This window comes from Pollicipes pollicipes, unplaced genomic scaffold (genome assembly GCF_011947565.3).
Source record: "Pollicipes pollicipes isolate AB1234 unplaced genomic scaffold, Ppol_2.1 Scaffold_5724;HRSCAF=6776_pilon_pilon_pilon, whole genome shotgun sequence".
NCBI classification, from domain to species: domain Eukaryota; kingdom Metazoa; phylum Arthropoda; class Thecostraca; order Pollicipedomorpha; family Pollicipedidae; genus Pollicipes; species Pollicipes pollicipes.
The window spans coordinates 5,216,829-5,229,723 of NW_023596746.1; the positions used below are offsets into that span (position 1 = coordinate 5,216,829).

Here is a 12,895-nt window from a genome sequence, read left to right on the forward strand (position 1 = left end):
CAGAACATTGTATGACCCTGTAGTGATCAATGCCTAGAGTAAATGGGGCTAATTCGAACATGAGGAAAGCGATATATATGGCAAGCTCGCTCTTTGTAACACTTGTACTCGGCACGCGCACATCAAACAGCTCTACACATAAGTCCAGAAACCTGCAATGCCCCGAAATATACACAGCTCGACGTTCTCACAATACATTCATGTGCCACAAGTGGCTCTAATCGGCGAGTCACCAGCTGAACAGCCATCCTTTCGACGACTCAAGACAGGTTTGCCCGCTCCGCGGCCATCAGTCCGATCAGCCGAGCGACGGTCGGCAGCGGCCACCTCGTCGATCGCCTCGTCGGCGTCGACGGCCGTTCATCGGCGTCGACGCAGTCGGGCGCGGTGGGCCGCTCTTCGGGGCGCCACAGCGGGCCCGGACCGCCGGCGCCGCAGATGGCGCTCGCGGCCGACCCGCGGCACCCCTCCGGCGCCCTCCTGCCGCCGGCCCGGCCCGCGGCGCCGCAGTCGCCCCGCCGGCGGCTAGACATGACCGCCGCGACACTCGCCGTCGGCCTCCTGCTCACCTGTCACAGGTGAGACCGATCTGCTGCTCACCCACCACAGGTGAGACCGGTCTGCTGCTCACCTGTCACAGGTGAGACCGGTCTGCTGCTCACCTGACCCAGGTGAGACGTCAGCCTGCTGATCATCTGTCACAGGTGAGACCGGTCCGCTGCTCACCTGTGACAGGTGAGACCGGTCCGCTGCTCACCTGTGACAGGTGAGACGTCAGCCGCTTGCTCACCTGTCACAGGTCAGACCGGCCTCCTGCTCACCTGTCACAGGTGAGACGTCGGCCTGCTGCTCACTTGTCACAGGTGAGACGTCGGCCTATTGCTCACCTGCCACAGGTGAGACGTCAGCCTGCTGCTCATCTGTCACAGGTGAGACGTCGGCCTATTGCTCACCTGTCACGGGTGAGACCGGTTTGCTGCTCACCTGTCACAGGTGAGACGTCAGCCTGCTGCTCATCTGTCACAGGTGAGACGTCAGCCTGCCGCTCATCTGTGACATGTGAGACGTTGGCCTGCTGCTCGCTGCCCACTTGTCACAGGTGAGACGTCGACCTGCTGCTCACCTGCCACAGGTAAGATGTCGGCCTGCTGCTCATCTGTCACAGGTGAGATGTCGACCTATTGCTCACCTGTCACAGGTGAAACGTCAGTCTGCTGCTTATCTGTCACAGGTGAGACGTCGGCCTGCTGCTCACCTGTCGCAGGTAAGATGTCGGCCTGCTGCTCATCTGTCACAGGTTAGACGTCGGCCTGCTGCTCATCTGTCACATGTGAGACGTCGGCCTGCTGCTCATCTGTCACAGGTAAGACGTCGGCCTATTGCTCACCTGTCACAGGTGAGACGTCGGCCTGCTGCTCACCTGTCCGAGGTGAGGTGTCGAGCGAGACGGATGTGCCTGAGCCGACCGCCTTTGGCACAAGAACACCTGTCTGCACGCCGCCGGTGCACATGCTATTTGCCATCAAACGCGTAGTCACTGGCTTTCCAGCAAGATACACCTGTTACCGGACGTGCCCACTGTTGACCATCATCCTATACGAGGGGCCTCGAGGCCCTAAGGTCCTTGGAAGTAACTGCCGGACGTTTTGAACACGGCGCTTGAATTATGGGCAGCTCATTTGACGTAATGTTTAGGCATGTATAGGATATGAAGTCCCTGACCTCCATGGCTCATGAGCTACGACCTATTTTTTTTGGCTATGCTGGCAAAGTGTTACCCAAGAATGATAAATATCGTTTATTTTCGCAAAAAAGACATGTTTCAAAGAGCAGCTTACTAGACTGTTGTTCCTAACCCACGGTCCTTAAGTACCTAACTATCGCTCTGGTTGTTTTGCGAATTCAAGTCATCCAAAGCTAAGCTAGGTGAAACTTTGAAGAAGGTGCTCAACATTTGCATAGGGTTTTCGACTGAAATAGCCATCTTGAAGATCATTCGACGCAGTTCACAGCTTTGTCCTCCTTAAGACCAAGCCCACTAAATTTCAAATCTACACGCCCGCGAAGATGTGCAGACTATTTCACGCAGGCTATTACTAGGTCGCCCAGGCATTTCTGACGTTATTACAACACCATTCAAATCCTGCTAGCCCATTAGCTATGCGGCTACAAGGCTAAGACAAATAAAATTGTCGAGTCGTTTATATCTGGCGTTTGTGAGCACCATTCCAGATATAACGGCCGTCGCTTGGCTGTCAACCAATGTTGTACAAGGTATGATGACGCATCAAAAAATGAGGAGCGTATTTACTAAACACAGAAGTTGTGTTGCCCAGAGCGGTTTTTCCGCTCCAAGGTATGCCCAAAAGTTATAAGTGAGCTTATCTCATCAGATCTGATGCTCGCTTCAATATCTTCAAATGTAGAGCATGCCCTTCCAGCATCGGTGTTAAGTGAATTGCATTTTGGCATCGCGGATGGATAGATTCGAATCTTTTTCTGAAGCCATGAAACCCAGCAGACCAAACCAAACCTAGAGCATCAAACCAAACCTAAAAAATTTTTCCAAGCTTAGTGATATAAGTTCTAAAACTACGAAAACTACAAAACCACCGCCGAATCCTGAAGCCAGCTCTCAACCGGCTAAATCAATCGAAAGCAGACAATTGCACCAAGCGGAAGGAATCGATGCTTCTAGATTTGTTGGCTCTTGTGGTGACCGTTATTTTACAATAAGGTTACGCACGTGTTCTTGGAATGAAAAATAAGATTACTTGATGTTGGGCATGCTAAATGTGTGTTACGAACACGACCGTGAACACTCCCCGGTTTTGAGAAGCGTTGGCCGAGGCAGAGTTAGCGGACCGGCTCGCTGGCTGTGACAGCCAGCGGGGCGGTTACTGTCGCTGGTCAGCCCGCCGACCCACTGACATTGTATGTCGGTCGGCTGTCGTTCGACCATCGCCGCCCCTATCCAGCACAGGATCACCGCTGTCGCCGAGCTCCCGGGCTCGGCGGACACGGTCCGTGTTACGATGTCCATGAATTGTGGACATTGTGAACTGTGGACATTGTGATCTGCGGACATTATGAGCTCCCCCGGTGGACACGGCTGTCGGCACCGTCTCTGCCGCCAGCAGGGGCGACGCCGCTGGCCTGCTGGCCGTCTGCTCGTTGCTCTCCTCCAGCATCGCCGCTGCTGCAGGCTCCGATCTCTTGACCGACGGCGTCCGTGGCCCGGCTGGCCCGGCTGGCCATCCTGACACGCCAGCACTGGCAGAGCCCGCACACCAGCCGCCTCCTCCCCGGCTTCCTTGTCTAGCGTCGCTCCTGCGCGTGAAGCACGCGGTCGCGGCCGCCGCGCCCGAAGCTATCTGGAACACAGCTGGGCGTCCCCCGGGGGCTGTTTCGGGGAATGCTCTGAGCCTTCCAAACGTCGTCGATCTGCTGGGCTTCGGAAATCTTTGCGTCATTTCATGAAAACCACGCCTCTTTTGGTGAAAACCGATTGGATGATTCCGGTTATTCCGGACTCAAGCGTTGAATACTTTCACTTTCGTTCAGATAACGCCTCCGTTATGTAAGTGGATTCGTGCGCGCCTGGCCATGTGGACTTTGTTGTCAGGGCCAATGGCTGCTCGAGCACTTTGTTAAGTTTTTCTTACCTTGTTGTTCCGGTACAAACTGAGGACCATCTGAAAGTCTTCCTCGTCGGCATCGACGTCTGGTGTGTGCATATTAAACAAACACCATTTTGTCATCAGTATTTTCGTTCTGGTTTAGTTTTCCCAAGTCTTTGGACGGCAGAATGCGCAAGTTTAGCATGCGGTTTGCAACATTCCTTTCAAGTTTGTCTTATCGACATCTTTTTTCCATCATGAGTTCGCCGATTTCCGCCTTAGAGTGCCTTACCTTGCTCGTTTTGTCGAATAGCCCACCCTCGATAATTTCCAAACGATGCTGTTGTGTCATAAACTTGCTTCATACCGTCTGTATGACTCTGCTATTTCTTGTTTAAATGAAAGACTCATTGGCGGCCAGGGTGATACCCTTGCCGCTATTGCTCTTAACAGTCTGAGCACTGGCCTGTATTTGCCGCTTCAAGGCCCGTGACCCTCTCTCTTGCTGCGCTCTCAGTACCTCTGGAACGGACTGCTGTCCTTTCTACCTCTCCTGGTGGTCAGGTCCTGAAGATGCTTCCTCATAGACGTCTGTTTGTGCGGATTCAAAGACCGAGCCATCCTGCCCGATCGAGCACTGAGTTCCATGCAGTCACAATGTCGGCAATAAATTCCTCGCAGGTGCTCTGAGTTCACATCAGCCACTTTGCCTCACATTCTCGTATTCACTCGAAGTCCGCACTGTTTGCTGACTGGGCCACACTTCCAGCGGCCGGGAGAAACCCGGCAAGACCTGCCTCCTCTCGCCACTGGCGGCAGAGGAGCCCCGGGCATATCCGCTTGCTCGAAAGTCAGAAAGAAAGGGAACCGGACTCCGGCAGCACCAGTTAATATGCCAGCCGAGATTTTATGCATACCATACGACATGTATGTGCTACCATATAGACCATTTTTGCTATTGATAATTACAGGCAAATAATTCTGAAGTCGAATTCTGGTGTGGTGAGCGCCCAGGAGCTGTAATGTCGGTCGGCCACAGCCGGCGGAGCCGCGCCCACTGGGCGCGAGAGTGCCCTGACCTCCGCCACTGAGTCACAGATACCATCAAGTCCGTCAGCGCTGTCTGGGCCTGCAGAGTATGCCAGAACGAGATGGTATCTGATAATGGACAACAGTTGGTCAATCTGGAGCTCGAAACTGATGTCCAACACCGTGGCATCCATCACACGGAGTCAGCCTTGTGCTGGCCTCGGGCGACGCCGCCGTGGAGTGCTTCAGAACAGGACAGAACTTCCATAAGAACAGCAGAACAGAACAGAACAGAACAGCTTCAGAGCAGGATCGTGGTCCGCCCGGGGCAGGTGAAGTGCAGCAAACTTCGAAAGCAGCTTGCAAATGCGTCTGGCTCGGTACGAGCCAGTTCACCCTGTACAACGGGCAAGTCGTCCCCGTTCTGCACCACGGGCGCCGAATGTGACGCGCCTTACCGTTCGTCGCCACAGCTGCCGCCCCGGTCGTCAGCGATCTGACGACGCGAGTCGGGAAGCGGTGGGCGGCTAACAAGGCCGTCTGCGACCGGCGGATGGGAGAAGCCACTCCAGACATCCACGCGAGCGACGACGTCCGCGTAAAGAACCCAAACAGCAGGACATCCGCCAAAGAGCGTCCCGCGCCTCTCACAGCCCGTTCGCGTGGGCAAGGACGTCGGACAAGCCACCTTCCAGGGACGTCGGACAAGCGACATTCCAAGGACGTCGGACCCTCCACATTCCGGACGTCCGGCGGCAAAAGCGTGGAACTCAGCCGGCCGGACAAGAGGGCTGCCGACGAGCCAGAGACCCCCCAGCAGATGACCTACCAGGGAACCAGGGCCAGACAACTCCAGCAGAGACCGTCCCGTCGAATGCGGCCCACCAGAGGCGCCCAGGCGAGGCAGCTGTCCGCGGGTCCGGCCTGACCGCCTCCATCTTTCTGCCTTCTGCGGGGGGGGAATGCAGTGTCGTTGCGCATGGGCGCTGTAACGTCGTCTGGCTCCTGCCGGCCGGCGCCGGAGCCGTGTCCCTAGGGCGCCGGGGAACGTGCCCGCGAGTGCTCGTGTGACATCGTTCGATGCTTTTAGACGGTCGCTGTTAGATCAGCGCGTGGTTTGGAGTCTCCGACCCAACGCGCTCGCCACCTGTCTGACGGACATCACACGATTCTTTCCATGTTTCGTCATGGTTTTAGTGTTAAGTAATATGATTAGAGAGAGAGAGAGAGAGAGAGAGAGAGAGAGAGAGAGAGAGAGAGAGAGAGAGAGAGAGAGAGAGAGAGAGAGAGAGAGAGAGAGAGAGAGAGATCCCCACGGCCGTTAGCTCAGACGATCACCCAGCTGAGGGTCGTAGTGGCCAGAGTGTAAGCCAATGTGTGCATATCCAGCCAGTGCCCTCTCGAGTGTCCTCATGAGTGTCCTCACGCACTCTCGAGTGTACGCCATGGACATGTCCGCTCCCTGACATCGATCTTAGAACCCGAAACAGTGGGGTTGACTTTTGATTTTCAGTGGGCGCGGGGTCAATGCAGAACTATCATATCCAGTATCGGTGCCTTGGTTCCATCTGAAGTGCCCGGAGGTCATAAGTGTTCGTAAGACAAACTTCAGACGCTGACATGGTCCCACAACCCGCGTGCTATCCGGGTTTTTCAGAAGTGCTATAGACTTTTGAGACCGCCGGAACTGGACATGCGCCCGTCGGTAACTACTGCAGGTAGTGGCTGAGATGCTTATGGTAGTCACCAGCAGGTGTGTGTGGGTATGACAGTGGAGTCCCGCGGACCAGCCGCAGAACTGTGAAGCGCCAGACTGGTGACTGTGCCCTGTGTGTTGCAGGGCAGCTGGTGTATCAGAGTCACCCGTCGCACCCATTTCGTTTGACGAGCTCCCCACCGAACATGTGACCGACGTGGATGAAGTCATCCCTGCGGATTACGACAAGACGGCATTCCCTTTCACACCGGGTAAGTGTGCGCACCGCGTGCAGAGCAGGCAACTTTGTTGGTCGATCCTGCACCTCGGAAACATCACCCGAAATTACCAGCTCGCTGTTGATTTAGCCACGGCCCGCCCTCGCCAAGCTGCAGCGTAACTCACGGACCATGTGCGCCACTGCCCGCGTCACGTTTGTCACGAGCGGACAGGCGAAGGACACGTCACGGCGGTGTCCGAGCCTTTCGCACGGCGCGACCCTCGTGCATTTACGCCGGCCGTCGGGTGTCGGCCGTGCGATGCCTGACACTGGCGCATTGTCTCCCACGTGCGCCGCGACCATTGTTGTCCCTGTCAATTGCCGTGTGGGCTCGTTAACGACCTCGTGGCGACCGAGTTAGCATCCGCGGCTATACAAACGCGGCCGACGAGTCGCAATTGGCTTCTTTTGGGGTCACGTTCGACGTTGAGTTCGTGGTCAATAATCGGACTCCCACGAGACCACGGCTAGACAAAATGCCTCGTAATTCTTCGTGCGCTATTGAAGCGAACCCATCCAGTCTTCCCCTCCGACGTCTCTGTATCTTAGATTTCGTGTTACAGATGGCGTTATAAAAACTAAATATGCCCGTCCAAGGTGAGAGGGCTCACACTGAAACAATATTTCCCCACGCCGCAACACACATATCAACGGAGAAACCGTGTTCAGGGGCACGCGCGCACAGCACCCCCGGGGCACGTGCCTCCCCCCCCCCCACCAAATTTATTTCATGTATCGACACGTTCTTAACTTAATGTTGACATATAGAGATTTCAGATAGACATTTCAAGTAAAATCAAAAGCATGCGATGTTGGTTTAAAACACGCAGCAAATTGTGTGCGTCGGTGGCGCGTTTAGCTTGCTATTTATTGATTTTTAGATAAACGGTTAGAGAAATTGAAGAGCTGGGTCAAGTGTTCAAAGAGTCCAGGAGTTGAGCTGCAGGCCAATCCGGGGCAAATTGAAGAGCTGGGTCGAGTGTTCAAAGAGTCCAGGAGCTGAGCTGCAGGCCGATCCGGGGCAAATTGAAGAGCTGGGTCGAATGCTCAGGGTCCAGGAGTTGAGCTGCAGGCCAATCCGGGGCAAAATGAAGAGCTGGGTCGAGTGTTCAAAGAGTCCAGGAGATAAGCTGCAGGCCGATCCGGGAAAATTGAAGAGCTGGGTCGAGTGTTCAAAGAGTACAGGAGTTAAGCTGCAGGCCGATCCGGGGCAAATTGAAGAGCTGGGTCGAGTGTTCAAAAAGTCCAGGAGTTCAGTCTCTGGTATTCAAAGAGCTCAGTCCTGGTATGGACTGAGCTCTCGATCATTTGTATAACTCGGGTTTGACCAGCGTCTTGTCGCTGGAAGCGAAAGTTACTGCTGAAAGTAACTACTGGGATCTAGTAAAAATTACACGTTAGCCGGCTATTAGATGCAAGCAGAACAATAGCCGTGAGCAAAGAAAGACACAAAGCAGTAATCAGACCTGAATCCTTGCGGCAAAGAAGACAGAACTGACTCCAGACTTAACAGTAGGGCCGTAGTCAGAGACTTTCGACAGGCGGGAGCATCAATGATAACAAATACGATAATCATGGTGTGTAGATGTCAAACCCATGTGTCACCTGCGCTGTATACCCGTAAATCCTCTTGTACGCATATCACACAGGTTCTACGCATAATCCTTCCGCGCATCAGGCAGGTCAAGAGGTCAAAGGTGATTGGATCGCCAGTGAGGAATGACAGAAATCGCCCTACGGCTGTCTTGCCCCGCTTCTTCCTCCAAATGAAGGGTGAAACAGCGGAGCTGGGCGCTCTCGCACTCTCGGCTGTCCGCGCGGCTGAACGACTACAGAGGCCGCTACAGCCAGTGGGGGACGCTCACGTGGAGCGTGCCGGAGAGGGTGGACATGCTGTGGATGAATGGGCGCTTTCCTGGCGTGCGGAGAGTCGGCCGTCAAGCGGCGGACATTATGTTGAAATGTTCTCTTCCCTGAAACGAAAATGAGGACTATTGAACTGATGACGCGTACACGTCCGAGCATGATCAACTCATGCTTCGTAGAATTCAAAAAAAGGACGCTCGTGGGTATTTCAACGGGTCCTCAAAGTCAAGTGGGCGCGGATGCGCGTCACCCGCGGTGCTGATCACTACAGTAAGGCACTGTAGCCAGTGATGCAGTTTCCTGCCCAGAAGGGGGCTCGCGGCCGCCTTAAATGTTGCGGGACCCCCCAATCTTGAAAACGCAATAGTTGAAATCCAGAGAGAAGTGTGTAGTTACGTGTATTTTCGGACAGGCCCAGCCAATTTTCCTTCCTCTGCCCATCGCCAGGTATTTTGCAAACCTTTGCCTCTGATCGTAACCGTACCACCCTTTTGAGATAACTGATGCCTCAGTGTTTCTCTTAGCAGCTAAGAGACAACAGCTGCTGTTGTCGCTGACGATGTAGGTGTGAACAGCGATGCAATACGAAAACACGATGACTGGCTATGGTATTGTGAAAAGCAGTATTATTAGAGAAGCATAGAAGAAATGGGTACCCTTTAAGGCTTCCCGAAGCTAACTGCCTGACTTTGACCCGGTCCAGCACGCGAGCAAGTCAATATTAAAACACGAAAACGCTCTAGTTTTTTACCTTGGAAACGTCACATCTGACCATTATACTAGGCTGCTCCCTCTGCGGTCAGAGGCAGACTGTTTCCACCGCTTCAGAGGGCAGCTACGTGCCGTCGGCCGGTCACGAGTAATGAGCACGGCTGGAGGCAGCATCCAGGTAGCAGGTTTGTGGTTGCGCCGAACACGAGTAAACAATTACGGATGGCCGCAGAGTGAGGACATGTCCAGCGTGAAGCAATGTGGGCAGATACTTAGCGTAAGTTACATAAGTTACAAATACATAAGTTACAGATAAATACATAAGTTACAAATACATAAATTACAGATAAATACATAAGTTACAAATACATAAGTTACAAACACATAAGTTTCAAATACATAAGTTACAAACACGTAAGTTACAAATACATAAGCTACAAATACATAAGTTATCTAAAAAAGGTGGTACGGTTACGATCAGCGGCAAAGTTTTGCAATGTGGACAAATCTTAGTTGCTACCTAGCAACATTTAATTCCACCACCACCAGCTAGAAAGCAGGCTATAGGACCAGCCAGCTTGCTCTGTTCAAAAGCTTTCCATCTCTTTAAATATATTCAACAGAATATCAGATGAATGTGCAGCACTTCACACAAAACAACATTTGACAGTTTCTCGATACCACTGAAGTCGAGCAAACGATAGCAACACCACATGCATGAACATTCTGCATGACACGTGACACAATCCTCGGCTTCACACACAAAAGTCAACGACGGTGCAATGCACTGAATCATACAAGCCATTGGCTCGACGGAAGCGAACAAAACCGAACTTCAAGAGCGCTAGCCAGACCAACGACAGTTGCGTGGAATCGTCTTGGAGTTTGGTCGACCTCCACGCTGGTGGGGCGCCTCCGAACCCACCTGTCCAGCCGCTCAGCGCCCGGAGGGGCACGCCTGGGTGCCTTTCTACTGACACCCCTGGACGCCTCTGTACTCACATCCCTGGGCGTCTCTGTACTGACAGCCCTGGACGTCTCTGTACTGGCACCCCTAGGTGTCTCTGCACTGCCACCTCCGGGAGCCTCTGACCCCGCATCCTTGGGTGCCTCTGTACCGGCTCCCTGGGTGCGTCTCTTTTGGCATCCTTGGGTGCCTCTCTCTTGGAATCCCTGGGCGCGCACCACCCGGTATGCCTCCCGGATGGTGCGCACCCACGCGTGTCCCGGGTGCCGCACGAGTTGGCGCTTATTCATGGCGTAAGCCATTCCGGTACAACTCACGTAGACTACTCCCATGCGCGAAGCTTTTTTTCAAATGAGGCGCACCCCCGAATGAGCAATGTGCATAAAACTGCAAACGACCTTCACGCTACTTCCCGAACACCGCATCGGCCCAGTCTGGGCGTTGCCGTTACCGCTGGGCTCTCTCGTTGCTTGATGCTTCTCTGACGTGGCTCCATTTCAGGAAGCGTTATTATGCGCTGCTTCCTACGCTTCAGCGTCGAGGATATCTTAGAAATAGACGAAGCCAAAGGGGTGAGTGACGGCGCGAGTGGTTCGTTAAGTGTTTTCGATATGTAAGACTGATTTTAGTTTCGATGAGGAATCTTACCTGGACCGGCGAAACGCTTGTGGTATGCCTGCCGCAAAATAAGACATCGGACATTTTGGCCAAGATATGGTCACCCCGATGCCGTGACATAGCTATAGACCACCGAAATATGGTCATCCCGATGCCGTGACATAGCTATAGACCGCCGAAATATGGTCATCCCGATGCCGTGACATAGCTATAGACCATCAAAACATGGTCATCCCGATGCCGTGACATAGCCATAGACCACCAAAATATGGTCATCCCGATGCCGTGACATAGCTATAGACCATCAAAACATGGTCATCCCGATGCCGTGACATAGCTATAGACCACCAAAATATGGTCATCCCGATGCCGTGACATAGCTATAGACCATCAAAACATGGTCATCCCGATGCCGTGACATAGCTATAGACCACCAAAATATGGTCATCCCGATGCCGTGACATAGCTATAGACCACCGAAATATGGTCATCCCGATGCCGTGACATAGCTATAGACCACCAAAATATGGTCATCCCGATGCCGTGACATAGCTGTAGACCACCAAAAGGAAGCTCACTGCTATGCAGTGCTGCCAATATGAAAAGGCTTGACAGCACCAATCTTGCAGGCCTACCAATGGTCTTATTGTGTTCAAAAAGCGGCCTAATTTGGAACAAACTGTACAAATCGTACAAAACAGACAGCGGTTATGCATCCCAGCATGAAATGCAAAAAAAAAAACGGCGCAAAAAGTCGTTTAGGTGGGCAGCAATTCTTCTTTCATGTTGGCTAGGATGACGCACGTGAGTGTGGGCGTACGTGTCTACATAAGCGTGCCCTGGCTGACCGGGTGTCCGCCCCCCCCCCCCCCCGTCGGCAGGTGGTGCGTTACCAGGTCTACACGAGCGTGTCCTGACTGACCGGATGTCTGTCCTCCCCGTCGGCAGGTGGTGCGTTACCAGGTCTACACGAGCGTGCCCTGGCTGACCGGATGTCTGTCCTCCCTGTCGGCAGGTGGTGCGTTACCAGGTCTACATGAGCGTGCCCTGGCTGACCGGGTGTCCGCCCCCCCCCCCCTTCGGCAGGTGGTGCGTTACCAGGTACCCTGGCTGACCGGGTGTCTGTCCTCCCTGTCGGCAGGTGGTGCGTTACCAGGTCTACGTGAGCGTGCCCTGGCTGACCGGGTGCCTGTCCTCCCTGTCGGCAGGTGGTGCGTTACCAGGTCTACGTGAGCGTGCCCTGGCTGACCGGGTGTCTGTTCTCCCTGTCGGCAGGCGGTGCGTTACCAGGTCTACGTGAGCGTGCCCTGGCTGATCGGGTCTCTGTCCTCCCTGTCGGCAGGTGGTGCGTTACCAGGTCTACGTGAGCGTGCCCTGGCTGACCGGGTGTCTGTCCTCCCTGTCGGCAGGTGGTGCGTTACCAGGTCTACACGAGCGTGTCCTGGGTGACCGGATGTCTGTCCTTCCCGTCGGCAGGTGGTGCGTTACCAGGTCTACTTAAGCGTGCCCTGGCTGACCGGATGTCTGTCCTCCCCGTCCGCAGGTGGTGCGTTACCAGGTCTACATGAGTGTGCCCTGGCTGACCGGGTGTCTGTCCTCCCTGTCGGCAGGTGGTGCGTTACCAGGTCTACATGAGCGTACCCTGGCTGACCGGATGTCTGTCCTCCCTGTCTGCAGGTGGTACGTTACCAGGTCTACATGAGCGTACTCTGGCCTGACCGGCGGCTGACCCTGCCAGAGCTGAGCAACGACACCAAGAGCATCACGCTGAACCCGACCCTGGTTCGAAAGCTCTGGATGCCTGACCTCATGATCTACAAGCTGGAGGACATGGAGGCGGTCAGGATGCTACGCAAGCTTGGCTCCCTGAGACTGCTCCGGAACGGCTATGTGCGATATGGGCTCTAGTGAGTGCTTTGACCCTGGTACAGCTGGCGTTCCATCCGAAGCGCGAACGGGTGACGGGACTATATTCCCGTCTCTCTTCCACAGCTCCTGATGTACTCGTGGAAATTGACAGAAAGTCCTACGTGGATATCATGTGATAGTCTAGGAGCATTTCGGAGTGCAACGCACATGAGAGCTGAGCGGGTAGGGGAACATGATAT

At 54.2% G+C, this 12,895-nt stretch overlaps 1 protein-coding gene across 1 annotated transcript; it reads left to right on the forward strand.

Annotated features, from left to right (window-relative positions):
* Positions 1 to 521: 521 nt before the first annotated feature.
* LOC119102362 (uncharacterized) lies at positions 522 to 12,695 on the forward strand. The gene is made up of 4 exons (XM_037225731.1): positions 522 to 578; positions 6,490 to 6,617; positions 10,671 to 10,741; positions 12,465 to 12,695. The coding sequence occupies exons 1-4, from the start codon at positions 532 to 534 to the stop codon at positions 12,693 to 12,695; spliced, it is 477 nt and encodes a 158-aa protein (XP_037081626.1). The 5' UTR covers positions 522 to 531.
* The last annotated feature ends 200 nt before the right edge of the window (positions 12,696 to 12,895 follow it).

Coding starts and splice junctions, on each gene's coding strand:
- LOC119102362 (XM_037225731.1), top strand. CDS start 532: ATGACCGCCGCGACACTCGCCGTCGGCCTCCTGCTCACCTGTCACAG. Junction 579..6,489: donor CTCCTGCTCACCTGTCACAG/GTGAGACCGATC, acceptor TGTGTGTTGCAG/GGCAGCTGGTGTATCAGAGT. Junction 10,742..12,464: donor AAATAGACGAAGCCAAAGGG/GTGAGTGACGGC, acceptor CCCTGTCTGCAG/GTGGTACGTTACCAGGTCTA.